General features: G+C 47.3%; 1 protein-coding gene across 1 annotated transcript; it reads left to right on the forward strand.

Annotated features, from left to right (window-relative positions):
- Positions 1–3,760: 3,760 nt before the first annotated feature.
- LOC118239713 (protein ATP6V1FNB) lies at positions 3,761–7,872 on the forward strand. The gene is made up of 2 exons (XM_035453193.1): positions 3,761–4,576; positions 7,221–7,872. The coding sequence occupies exons 1-2, from the start codon at positions 4,069–4,071 to the stop codon at positions 7,337–7,339; spliced, it is 627 nt and encodes a 208-aa protein (XP_035309084.1). The 5' UTR covers positions 3,761–4,068; the 3' UTR covers positions 7,340–7,872.
- The last annotated feature ends 5,772 nt before the right edge of the window (positions 7,873–13,644 follow it).

The raw sequence follows: 13,644 nt of genomic DNA on the forward strand, positions 1-13,644 counted from the left end.
CCAGGGTGCTTTGAGCTTTGGACTTGTTTATCTCCCCAGGACAAAGAATCTTCTGGTCCTTTATTGCCCGCATTTCCCCTGTCTGACCACCCGCCCTTCCACAGCACCAGAATGCCTTGCCTCACCCAGTCACCATTGAGGTGGGGCACATTCTTTGGGTCCAGCTAAACCTGGGCAGGGTGTTCTCAGAGGCAACAGTTTGACAGAGGCTTTGAGCTCCAGGCCTCACTAACTGAACAGCACAAGAAAGACCCAGTGTGTGAGGATCCACAAGCAATGTGTCAGATGCAACAATTTCAGGTCTAGATTTCAGTCCCAGACATGTGGTTTGCCCACTGAGTCATCTCAGCCAATGGCCTCTGTGCTCTCTCCTGTACAATGGGGAGAAGGTGGGGTCCTTACATTCTAAGCTAAGACAGACACCTCTCTGCTCAGACCATTTACCCCCCCCACACACAGACTTAGGTAAACCAGGGCTTCCAGGACACCTGAAAGGATGTTGGGGTGACTTGGGTCCCCAAAGTGGAGACGAACAGGTGTCCCACTGGGTGAAAGCTGGTCTGTGGAAGAAGACAGTAATGTAATGGTTCTAAGCACAGCTGAAGAGGTTCATGTCCTACTCTGCCGACTTCCCCCAAGCCACTCACCCTTATATAATACTTGCTTCATGTGGGGTTTAAGAGAAGCTGTGGGATCATGGAGCTAGAGCCTGCTGGTGGCTGGATCTGGGGATCATCAGTGGAAACTTGAGAAGCACTCCGCAAAGGGTTCAAGTTTAACAATCGCAGCCCTGCAAGCTTATCAGCCAAGGCACCTCAGGGAATGGCCTTGGAACCTCAGTGCCCACATCTGTAAAATGGGAAAACACCCTAGAGATGCAGATCGGTGCTCTGCCAGGTAGAACCAGGAAGCTCTTACTTTGTGGGCATGGAACTTTTTTTCTGTTCAGATTCAATTCCAGGCCCATAGTAGAATTATCAGGGTTTGCAGCCTGATCCAAGAGACTGCTCAAAGCACTCAAAAGAGGGCATGGTAGGCCCAGGCTTTCATGCTTGGTTTACATTTGTTAGACCCCCGAAAACTCAAGTATCTGGGGTCCCAGGCCACGTTCTCAGTCACCCCAATCACCAGGCGGATTCGAGAGCTTGATGCAAACTGTATGAGGCTTTATTGTAATTTAACGAGCTAACCCCATGTTAGCTCGGGTCTTCCACCCACCCACCATGGCGGATGGCTAGAAAAGACGGCTCCTAGGGGCTCCCGAGAGATCTTATAGGACAGCGTAAGGGGAGTGTCTAGGGGTATGCACAGGCTCAGGATTGGTGTGCCTCCAGGCTTGGAGGGCTTGCCCTGTGTTGATTGGTCAACTGGTTGTTATGGCCCATAGGCCCTCCCAGGGTGGTTGCTATGCTCTCTACGTCATTGCTGTGCCTTGTCCATAAAGCACACCTAGGGTCGTAAAGTATAGTGCCACCAGCTAACTTCTGATTGGTTCCTTGTCACGAGACAGGCATCTGACTTTCTAGTGTCTAGGACAAGTTCATAGAAGCACGTGTTTGGCCGTTATGGCTGCCAAAAGGGAAGCTGGTCCCTTCACATTTAATCTGTAAGTCCCCAAACTCCCTCTAGCCTTCATCTTTATCCATGGACAGCTTATGGCTGATTTACAGCTTTGAGCTTGCTCATCTGTCAGATGAGGGTCCCAACTCTGCCTGACTAACTCATGTTTCTGGTTATGAGCTGAATCCAAGAGTACCCTTACCAAGAAGCCTCCCCTGACTCCCTACCACCCCGATATCATGCTGTTAACTTTACCTCCTGAGATGAAATCGTACAGGCTGGGAGCATAAAAGCTCCACTCCTTCTCATATACCTACATTTTGTATCTTCATTAGCACCAGACATGGGTCTAGAACAAATGAATGTTGAATTGATTAAATGAGTGCACATACAGCCAAAGATGGGAAGACAAATGACCCTGGAGAATTGTGTATAGCCCTCTCCTCACTGGCCCTTTGAGGCTGTGAGAGTTCAGGGGGCTGGCCTATGGTGCAGATAGAGCCTTCCCCTGCTTGTCTATGTCCCTTGTCTGATAGTACATTCACCAGGAGAGTTTTGTATCCATAACTTGGACAGGGGCTTTAGAGTTGTAGTGGTTTGAATATGAGACATCCCCCCACAAAGGAGACTAGGTCATTACCCAAAGGGGTTTTCTGGCATGGCTGATGAGAGCTGTGACCAAAGGAATGGATAAATACTTACTGAGGAAGAGCTGGGGAGAAGGAAGAGGTAGAGCCTGGCTGGAAGAAGAATGTTTCTGGGTTGTGCTCTCAGGAGCTGGATCTTGCCCTGGCCCTTCCTGTTGTCCCCTTTTTCCTTTCTGGCCATAATGAAATGATGGATGAGTCCTCATCCACTGCCATACTGTTCTTTCCATCCAAACATATGGCCTAAATGACTGTGGACCACACCAGATGAAACCATAACAAATCGTTTTTTGCCTTTTAAGTTTTTCTTTCTTTTTTTTTGGGGGGGGGAGGGAGGTGTTCTGGACAGGGTTTCTCTGTGGCTTTGGAGGCTGTCCTAGCTCTTGTAGATCAGGCTGGTCTCAAACTCACATCTGCCTGCCTCTGCCTCCCGAGTGCTGGGATTAAAGACATTCGCCACCACCACCCAGCCTCTTTCTTTTTTAAAAGTTTTTCTTGTGCTGGAGAGATGGCTCAGAGGTTAAGAGCACTGGCTGTTCTTCCAGTTGGTCCTGAGTTTAATTCCCAGCAACCACATGGTGGCTCACAACCATCTGTAATGAGATCTGGCCTCCAGGGATACATGCAGGCAGAACACTGTATACATAATAAATAAATAAATAAATAAATCCTGCTTCAAAAACAAACAAAAACAACAACAACAACAAAGTTTTTCTTGTAGATTTTGGTCACAACACCAAAAGTCTGACAGATATAGAGTCCTATTGCAGCACAAGCATTTAATGTCACTGGCCCCACATCTGAAAGAACTCTGCTCAAGCACCTATAAAGAGTGTGCTAAAGCGGTAGAGGGCCCAGCCTGGGGCCTGTATGAAACAGGTGTGAACCTCCATATAACAGCAGTGATTGGGTGCTAACAGGCTAACAGAATTTCCCTATACCTTCATTCTGCACCTGGAAAGGTGGTCATGAGCAAGGAGATCGCTTAAGGCCTCAGAGCACAGCATAGTACCTAGTTCCAGGCAGGTACATATTAAATTCCAGCTGACATTAATGGAGGTTGCCCCACAAACAGACTCTGTCCCAAGCGCTTTATAAACTGTGAAGCACTATTCTAATACCAGAGTACACTCCCACCATCATCTTGTGTACAGACAGGCCTCTAGCTAGCAGGCGGCAGGGTTGAGCCTTTGAGGAGTAAGGCCACAGAATTGCCATGACAAGCTCCTTAGCCACATGCCCAAGCTTTCAGAGAGTAGAGACTAGACCTTCTGTTGGTCTATCTGGGTGCCTAATATATAGCAGTTTACTTCAGGATCCATTGTGAAAGAGGCATGGCCCTTGTGTGTCCTCCTGGAAGTACTTGCACTTGACCCCCTACTTGTTACCCTGGGAAGGTCGTGGCCAGGCTCTGCTCTCTTTTTAATTTATTATTAAAAATTAAGTGTGTGTGTGTGTGTGTGTGTGTGTGTGTGTGTGTGTGTGTGTGTGTGTGTATTGTGGTGCTTGTGTGAGTGCAGACATATCTGTGGAGATCAGAGAAGAGCTTTTGAGAGTCAGTTCTCTCCCTCCAACCTGAGTTCTGGGATGGAACTAGACCATTGGGCTTGCATGACAAAACCATTACCCACGAGCCATCTTTACTGGCCCATGGCTTTGCTTCCTTTTCCAACTTGACCTGTCCTGGCCTGACAGTGGGGTGACCCTAGTTCCATCACCATCCCACCCTCCTCTCCAGCAGCCCTAGCAACTTGGCTCTCATTGGCTACACGTTTCCTTGGAGACAGACACCAGCCATCCAAACACAGACTGCTGAGCTTCAGGAAAAAGAATCTTCCTTTCTACCCCTGGGCTCCCTAACATGAAGGACCTGCTCAGATCCCCAAATCAGTCCTTCTTTGCGGAGCGAATAAAGAAGGAGTTGGTTGCTCGGGCCACCTGGAATATCCAATATGGCCACAAGTACCTGAAAGAGGTATCCAAGACCAGGAAGCAGCCCCGGAAGGCCACCTTTGGGTCAGTCTTGAAAGAATGCCCAGTGCCTGTCACTGGCTCCCCTATCAGAAAAGGGGCACCGATGGGATGGCTAGAGACCAAGGGGGTCCAGGACCAGGTGTTCAAGCCTGGATGTGTCCAGGTAGACAGAATAAAGCAGGTGAGGGGACCCCCTCGGTACACAACAGCCCCAGGCAAGCCAGAGGACTTAAAAATGAGGCACCCCACCCCAGCCACTCTGAAGCTGCTCTTCCAAGGCATCTCCCATGAAGGCCAGGGCCGGGCCCTATACCTCAAGGAGCGGAATCGACTGAAACCAGAGGAGAAGTACAAGTACCCGATGGTGTCTTCCTGGGATTATGGCTGGCACGTGGGTAAGTCCATGACACTCTTGCCATTCCAGACTTTTGGCAGACAGGACTGATCCTCCTCCCCAGCTTCATTCTTTACTACCTCCCTTCTGACACAGAGAACCAAACTAGGTCACCACTCTACAAGTGGACCAGGAGACCTTTTACCTGCACATGGTGCCTGGCCTGTTCTCTAGCACGCACCCTACTTCCCCTCCCTGAGTACATGCTACCTCCCCTAGGGAGCCTTCCCAGAGTCTTCCAGGCAGATTCACTGAGCCCACCTGGAGCTTCTGCAGCTTGGTGAGTCTACAGCAGCCCAAGAACTGCTAAGTCAGCAGTCTGCATGCCCATTTGACCTGGAAGCCCTTTGTATCCCAAGATTTCCCGGTTCATTTTTTTCACAGCCTCTTAGCTGCCTCCTTGGAATTGACACTGAATGACTGTGGGATGAGTGAGTATGGACATGTCAAACATAGTGGTACACACTTGCAACCCAAACACTCAAGAGACAGGAGGATCAGAGAGTTCAAAGTGAACTACCTTCACCTCCATAAGGAGACTGATGTGAGCCCTGTCTCAAAAAAAAAAAAAAAAAAATCTAATCTAAAACAAACATGAACAGGAAAGCAAGTCCTTTATTTGAAACAGAGGTGGGGACATCTCAAATCCTGATTCTTTTTATTGTGGATGGCATGATCTCGTGAAAGAATATTCACTTCTCAGGGCCTTGGTTTCTATATCTGAAACTGGAATAAGCTAGTGCCTGCCTTTCTTCATCACAGCATTTTTGGGGAGATCATGTGGGAAAGAATGTGGGACAGGAATTCTGCTCACAAAAGCCCTGTGAGATGTGAGGCCCATGGAACCCTCTCAGGACAACCCATATAGGGAGTACAGTGGTTCTGAATCTCAGTTCTCCCCTAAAAGGAGCATTGGAACAATCAGGCTCAGAAGACAAACTCAGCCTGAATGGAAGTCTGGTCTCTTTGTTCATTCAATGGATTTTATTGAGCAACTGATATATGCCAGGCATGTTTTGTCCCTGGGGATGAGCCAGAAAGCAAAACAGACATGGTTTCTGCCTCCACGGAAGGTAGACAAGAAGTAGATATATGCTGTAGGTACAGGCAACAACCATGTTGTAAGGTTTTTGTTTTTCCTTTTTTACTGGGCATAGGAATCAGTTGTCAAAGGTTGGGGATGGGATACAGGGCGTTGCACACATACTAGGCAAGTGTTCTGCATTGAATCTTGGACTGTTTCCGTACCTCTAACAAGCTCCCAGATGCTGCAGTTGCAACCTGTCTGTGAACCACACTGATTGTCAAAACCGTGAGAATAACAGTTAACTCAGGATATGGGGATCAGGACTAGGGGCTACCTGGGCAGACAGAAAACAGGAAAGACTACTACAGAGTCTTCTTGTGGGTGGTGGCTTTGCACAGTGCTCTTCCAAAGAGGACCTGATGGCCTGTACTCACAGAGAGCATCTCAGTTAAGTGACCAGCATCTCCTCTCCTGCTCTGCCCCCCAGGCCCATGCTCACCGCCTGTGAAGGCGCTGTGTTGGTAGATTTTGTGACTACGCACACAGGATACAAAAGCTCATTTGAATTCTAGGTAACAAATAACTTTTTGTATGAGTGTACAGTAAATATGGTGTGAGCATACTCTAAAGATTATTCATGGCTATCTGCAATCCAAATGTGACTGAGCAGCCTGTGCTTTATCCAGCCACCCCAAGCATCAGCAGCCATGCTGGTAGCCTGGTTCTGAATGCTCACTGGCTGCTAGGATGATGCTAGATTGTAGCCAGAAGGCAGATATCATCTGCTTAAGCTCAAAGTTGATCTCAGAATCTCTAGAACATTTCATAAGCCTCTGGCCTCACACCCTGAACCCAAACCCAATTCAGGTGTCACTTGGAGAGCAGATGACAGACCTTCTGCTGACTGATACTGTCCCCTACCCTAATTATAAACAGAGAGAGGCAGGCAGTTCATCCCAGAGGGTGCATAGGGTTCATAGGGTGCATAGGGAAGAGTGTTGAGGACTTTATCTGGGCCCCAGCTGGGTTAGTAAAAAATTCCCATATGTACATATAAAACAACTGACTGATGCCTCACACATAGTAAGTGCTCAGTAAAGTAGGAACAATCATTATATTTATTAGTGTTATTATTACCAAATTATGATTGTTACTCCTGGTTCAACAGGCAGAATTTGCAGTGGTGGGCATCTAAGGAGCTAGTTTGGCCTTGGACAGCCCCTAGAAATCTTACTGTACAGTGGGATAGTGACACAGTCCTGACAATGGCAGGAATGTGAAGCATGGTAAGTGAGCTTGGAGTTGGGTGAGGGGCCCAACTGGTTAACAGTTAGAATGACTTGAGTGCTGGTTAAAACAGATCCTGATCCGGGGCCTGTGCAAGGTCTTGAGGTTCCATGCTGTGCACATATTAGCCTTTAGCAGTAGGATCATGAAGAGTTCCAAGCATCCTTGGGAAGGGGCCAGGGACATTGAGAGGCACTGGCTATTCCCGACTGACAGAAGAGTTTCCCCATATAATAACACATCACTGCTGACCCTCAACCCTTTAGGAAGGGGAGTTCTAGCAGGAGGATGGTGATGACCCCTGTTCATCTAGGCCTCTGCTGTGTTCCAGGGGATGTCATGAAGGACTTCAGGACTCCAGTTTATGCCAGAACTCATCCCATCACAAAATCATTTTACCTCAAAAGTGGCATTTTCCATATTCCACGGAGATCAGATGACGTCATGTGAACTTGGCTTGGAAAGGGTCTCAGTGGCTCCTTTTCCATATGACCCGTCTGGACCAGCCAGGTGGGCGATGCTCCGGGCCGGCCCTACCTTACTCCATGTTCTGCTGAGCCCTGCTTCCTTGGCTGAGAGTGATGTGAAGAAGGCATACGCCTCTGGGGTGTGCTGTTGTCCTATATTGGGGCTCTCGTCTACACACAGAGAACTCCACTGCTTACAGATCTGCTCACCCTGCCATCACTAGCAATGCTGCTCCTTTCACTGAGAAAGACAATGCTGCATCAGCAGGCCTGGACAGGGGAGGAATTCACTTGCTGTGAGGTGCTAAGGAGAACAAAGATCTATTGTTTATTTCTCTACATTTGACTGATGGGATCTATAGCAGAGCTGCTCTGCCCCCATATATCCTACAGTTCAGGGAGAAGTTTGCCCTCTCCTCTGGCTGCTTCCCTTGCCCCTGTATCAGTCAGAGATGCCCTGCCTTGCGTGCTGCAACAAGCAGCCCTAAGTCTCAACTATTTAAACAATAAAGATAAATTCCTTTCTCCTCCCTACCCCGACTCATGGAAGATGTATCTGTCCCGCCAGAGTCCAGTCTAATGCCAAGTGAGCAACTTCCTAGGTACTCATCTAGAGGAGACACTGCCCTCATCTGGTGACTGTCAATGACTCAGACCTCAGAACCCTTTTTAGAGTCCTCTCTGCTCAAGGAAAGGGAAGACAGATAGGGAATGTGTAGACACTGGAACCACGTGCGGGTTTCGTTCATTGGCTTTTTCTGAGATAAGGGTTCATGTAGAGCTTAGGCTGACCTGAAACTCTTGCATGAACTTCCCATGGCTTTCAGAGCCACAAGACACCAAGCCTGCAGCATACCCACTCTTAACCACCTTGGCCTTAGCCTGATGTTTACAGGCCTGATGTTTACATTCTATTAGTGAGACCAAGTCATGTGACTTCTAGGTGGTTGACAGCTGGGTTGTGTCCTATCATCATGAACCCAGGAAGAAATAACATCTAGCCAATCTCTTTCACAACTGAAATGCTTTGGGGCTGTCCTGGAGCCACAGCCACAATCTAAAACTAAGCTATGAAAATCCAGGAGACCTCAAACAACAGAAATGCACTGTATCCCTATTATAGGGGCTGGAGGTGGAGAAATCAAGGGACCCTCAAGGCCATGCCCCCTTGGATCTAGCCGAGGAGCCCCTTTCTTGCCTCCTTCATGGCTCTCATGGCTTGAGAGCAGGAGTGTGCTCTTTGGCTTGTGACAGCACTGCTCTAAACTGCCTTCAGTGTCACACAGGCTAACCTGGCCTGTCCTCACACCCCTGTTGTGTAAGGATATCAGACACGTTGGACTAGGGCCCACACCACTCTAGACAACTTCATTTACTGTTTCCAAATCAGTGAGGACTTCAACATACTCATAGTTCAGTCTACCACCCCTGCCCTATGATAGGCAGTCTTACTGGGTCCATTATCAGAGCCATCTTGATGGGTCTTCCTCTTTTTTTCTTGGAAAGCATTCTCAAGCACAATCCCAGACATGGAAATAGTAGTCCATGGAGTCCCATCAGGTGTTGCTGTTCACAGTACCTCATTGCTTAGGAGAGAGACATCCATATGTAGGGAGACCAAACCTACACATAGCTCTTTGCAAAACCAAAATGTTCACAGGTTTGCCTTAACTTGGGGCATTGCAGTGCTCTCCATTCTAGTTAAAAGGGAGGTCCTGCAGTCTGAACAGAGAGTAAACTGGACAAACAGGTCTCTCAAGAGCCACCTTTAGAGGAATTCTCCAGGCCTTTACTAGTTTGCTCATTATCCTGAAATCTCACTGACAACTAGACCATTTAAAATATTGAATGCAACTAACTTACCTGATTTTCCCTAATTAACTTTGACAATAATATTGAGGGAGAAAGAACAGAAGACAGACTGTGACCAAGTACCACTGTAGAAATGAATATGCTTTCTTGGAACTCACACAGCAGCCTGACATGGCAGAGTTGCTGGACAAACACCTACTGAATTTACTCAAACACCAATAACTCACTGGGTTTTCTGGAGTCATTGGATTGAAAGCCCAAGACATCAGCTGGGCTCCTTGGAACTCACAAGTGAAGTGGGAAGGGCTGTGGTGAGGAAAGTAGACAGCCTTGGAGCACAGAGAAAGTTCCCTGCAACGGGTCACTGGTAGACTGTCATTAAACAATGGCACACTTAGCAAGCTTTTGTCATAGTGCCTGGCTCTATCCATGTGTGTGATGAATTGTGATTGTCTCTGGCAGAAAGTACACAGGTTGCTCAGAAGAGGACAGGCTCTCCTGAGAAGCATTCTGCATATCCACTAGGCCCTACTAACTGACCATCTGAGGGGAGGTTTCCTCAATTATCCTAAGGACAGTGCTGTATAGCTAGCACCAAACTAAAGGTGTGGGCTGAAACTAGATTCATTATAAACAGCAGCTGTCCCATATTTTAATGCCTAGATTATCCCTGGAAAACAAGCCCAAAAGGGCTGGGGATGGACATGTAGCCCAGATAGTAGAGTGATTGTGTGGCACGCACAAAGTCCTGGGTTCAACCTCCAAGTCCCAAGCACCACATATAGGAGGCTTGGTGACACACGTCCCAGCTCTTGGATGTGGAAATAGAGGATCAGAAGTCCAAAGTCCCTCTCCTTGCTTACATAGCAAACGCAGGGCCACCTACTATACATGAGACCCTGTATCAAAATGGAAAGGAAAGGTGGGGAAGGAGGACTGGAGAAATGACTTAGAAGTTAAGAATGCTTGCTGTGTAATCATGTGAACTAGAGTTTAGATCCCTGCATTTACGTAACACCCTACTCATACCTGTAGCCCAGCAGCACAGTCAGGAGGATCACTGGAGTTAGGTTCAGAGAGGGCCTGCCTCAGGGAAACAGACGTGAAGTGATAGAGGATGACGCTCTCACCTCTTTTGGCTCTAGGCATGTGGATCCATTTGCGCACACACACATTCACATAAAAACACAGAAAAGGGGGGATGGCAGAAGGAAGAAGGAAAGAGAGAAAGTCAGACAGGCAGATAGGCTATCTATGTGTTTAATAAACACCTATATGGAATGTGCAGGCATGTTTTCTAAGCCTTCGTCTCCAATTTGGTATTCATGAGCCACATGTGTCACTGAGCACTTTAAATGCCTTGTGCACATTGATATATTCTCTGAGTATAAAAGACACCGTGGGGGTGGGGGAGGTGAGGACACGCATGCATGCATGTGTGTGTGTGTTGAAGACTGAGTGTGGTAGGAAACATGAACAAGCCCATCAATAATTTGAAGATCGATATGACAGACTGTTGGAATCAATTTTCCTGGGAAGGCCTAGAGTGATTGTTCTCAGGCTTGTGAGCTGCCTGGTCCCACCCACACAGATGTTCAACTGTTCTGCTGTAAGGCAAAAGCAGCCAGAGAGCATTCAAAAGTGGTTATCATATAAAACAGCAAAGACCCAAACCAGAGGCAAATGGGCGAGATTTCACCCCCCCTACACACACTGACCCTCAGGTTTACATTTTAAAATATGTTATTTTGACTGGGAGGTGGTGGCGCACCCCTTTAATGCCATCACTCGGGAGGCAGAGGCAGGCAGATCTCTGTGAGTTCGAGATCAGCCTGGTCTACAAGGGCTAGTTCCAGGACAGCCTCCAAAGTCACAGAGAAACCCTGCCTCGAACACCCACCACCACCACCACCAAACGTGTTATTTTATTTGCTTGCTTTTATTTTTTTAAAAAATATGGCTGTTGGGTGATTTCAAATTGTATATTGGCTCACAGTATGCTCATACTAGACAAGTCCAACCCTGAAGACTATTAATAGAACTCAGGGTTGTCAATGATGAAGAGTGCATAGGTGGGGCTGGAGAGATGCCTCTTCCAGAGGTCCTGAGTTCAATTCCCAGCAACCACAACCATCCATAATGAGATCTGGTGCCCTCTTCTGGCCTGCAGAGACACATGCAGACAGAACACTGTATACATAATAAATAAATCTATTTTTAAAAAGTGCATGCGTGTACAAGTAGGGCAAGATATGTGAATTTCTATGACAGCCTAGAGGGGGCTCCCTAGCCTGTGCCCCACAGAGTCCAGATGCAAAGAGCGCTGGATGCTTCCTAGGTCATCATCCTAAATTCCCTGTGACTAAGCCAAATTTCCATAAAAGCCACCAGGTGGCGATAGGAGACCATATATGCTGGGTTTGGTCCAGCCTTTCACTGTTGAGCCTGAACTTAGGTTTCCATGCCTGTGGTAGAGGACCCTCAGGAGACCATGACCTTTGGAGGCAAGCAGACTTGCCTTTGATTTTGGCTCAGCTAGCAGGGCAAGTAAGAGTTCTGTTAGGACTCTCCTGGGCCCTAACTATTGTTCTATTCCTAGGTCCATTCCTCTATCAAAAACAATGGAAAATTTGTATTTTTATCTATGCTGTTTATAAAGAAAAACATGAACAGTATATATTAAACTTTTCTTCAACTAAAAATTTATCATTTCTGTAACCCCTAAAACTATTGTGCTCCCCAACCCATCCCCAGAATCTGTGCCTACTCATGCATAATAAATAAGTAAGCTCTGTTCTCTATATTCTCTAGCTGTATGACCTTGGGGAAGTTGTTTGATTTCTCAACTATAGAATTCGGATAGCATCAGACATCACCTCCTCATCTTGTGGTTGGAATTCCAGGAGATAGTAGAGGCTACAACTTTTTATGCTGATATTTTATTTTTTATATTCATTTGTAGAAGGCATGTTCACATGTGGAGGTCAGAGGACAACTTGTATGAGCTGGTTCTTTCCTTCCATCACGTCTGTTCTAGAGATCAAATTCAAGTCGCCAGGTTTGTAACAAGTCATCCCACCTGCATAGGCAACATCTTTTTAGGGCATAGCCTAGGGGCCGAAGATGTAGCTCAGCGAGTAGAGTGTTCAGTATATATGAAGCATTAAGTTTGGCCTCCAGCACTGCATAAGTCCTTGCAGAGTGGTCAGCATCTGTAATGCCAACACTCAGAAGTGTGCAGGCAGGGGCATCAGAAGTCATCTTCAGCTACATAGCCAAGTTTGAGACCAATCTGAGATACATGGGACATTTTCCCAGGAAGGAAGGGAAGGAGGAAGGGAGGAAGGGAGGGAGGGAGGGAGGGAGGAGGGAGGGGAGGGAGGGAGGGAAGGAAGGGGGAGGGAGGAACTTCACACACATACACATATGTATCTATTTTTAATTTTATATGAAGTCGTGTCTTAGTTAACCCTTCCATAGAAAACTCAATGTTTCCCACACACTGTGACCTGTTGGGAACACAGGCTCATACTACTCAGCCAGAAGCCAAGCAAGCTGATAAATAAATGCCAAGCAAGGGGTCCTTAGGATGCAGGTAGGTGTGTGTGTTTGTGTGTGTGTGTGTGTGTTCACATTAGTATGTGCACAGATTCATGCCCTTATGCCCTCGCTTTCTTACAGTTCCTTCATTTCAGTAGCTTCTCTGAATCTGAAAGATTGAAGCCATAGTTGCCAGGATCCCATGAGCCTCTTCCAGAATGTGGTCCACAGGGTAAGTGGCTTAGAGATGCTGCCTTCTTCCTAACAGTAAACAGGAGATTCAACTCGGCAACTGATTCAGCTGTGAGTTTCTGTCAGTAGCTCTACTTTCCATCCATACACCTGCCTGTACCTGCTTCCTTTCCTTTTCCTTATTTTGGGAGGGACTATTTTTACTCTTCATGATGGAATGATGCATAAACCTTCTATATATCTTGATCACCAGGTGCAGTAGCGTCTCCTTGCTAGTGAATTTGTGCTAGTAACCACACTCCTTTGGGCGTGGCTTCAGGTGCATATTCGACCAGAAGGTGGAGAAGCATGGGTGGGCTCTCAATCACGCTCTCTCTCTCTCTCTCTCTCTCTCTCTCTCTCTCTCTCTCTCTCTCTCTCTTGTCACTATAGGCTGCCACCATTTGGAACTGGAGTGGATCCCAAAAGCTCATGTAGAAAAGACTTGGTCCCCAGCCCATGATGCTGTTGGGAGATGGAGTTGGAGGTTGGTTGGGGGTCATGGGGAGAGAGTGTGCTTGGAAGGGAAACTGAGATTATGCCTCACATCCCATGTCTATCTTGATTTTATGTGTATGGGTACTTTTCTTGGATGTATATATGTCTGTAGAAGCCAGAAGAGCCCACCTCCTCTGTGTGTGTGTGTGTGTGTGTGTGTGTGTGTGTGTGTGTGTGTGTGTGTGTGTGTGTGTGTTTCATAGACTC

Source organism: Cricetulus griseus, assembly GCF_003668045.3.
Source record: "Cricetulus griseus strain 17A/GY chromosome 1 unlocalized genomic scaffold, alternate assembly CriGri-PICRH-1.0 chr1_1, whole genome shotgun sequence".
NCBI lineage: Eukaryota > Metazoa > Chordata > Mammalia > Rodentia > Cricetidae > Cricetulus > Cricetulus griseus.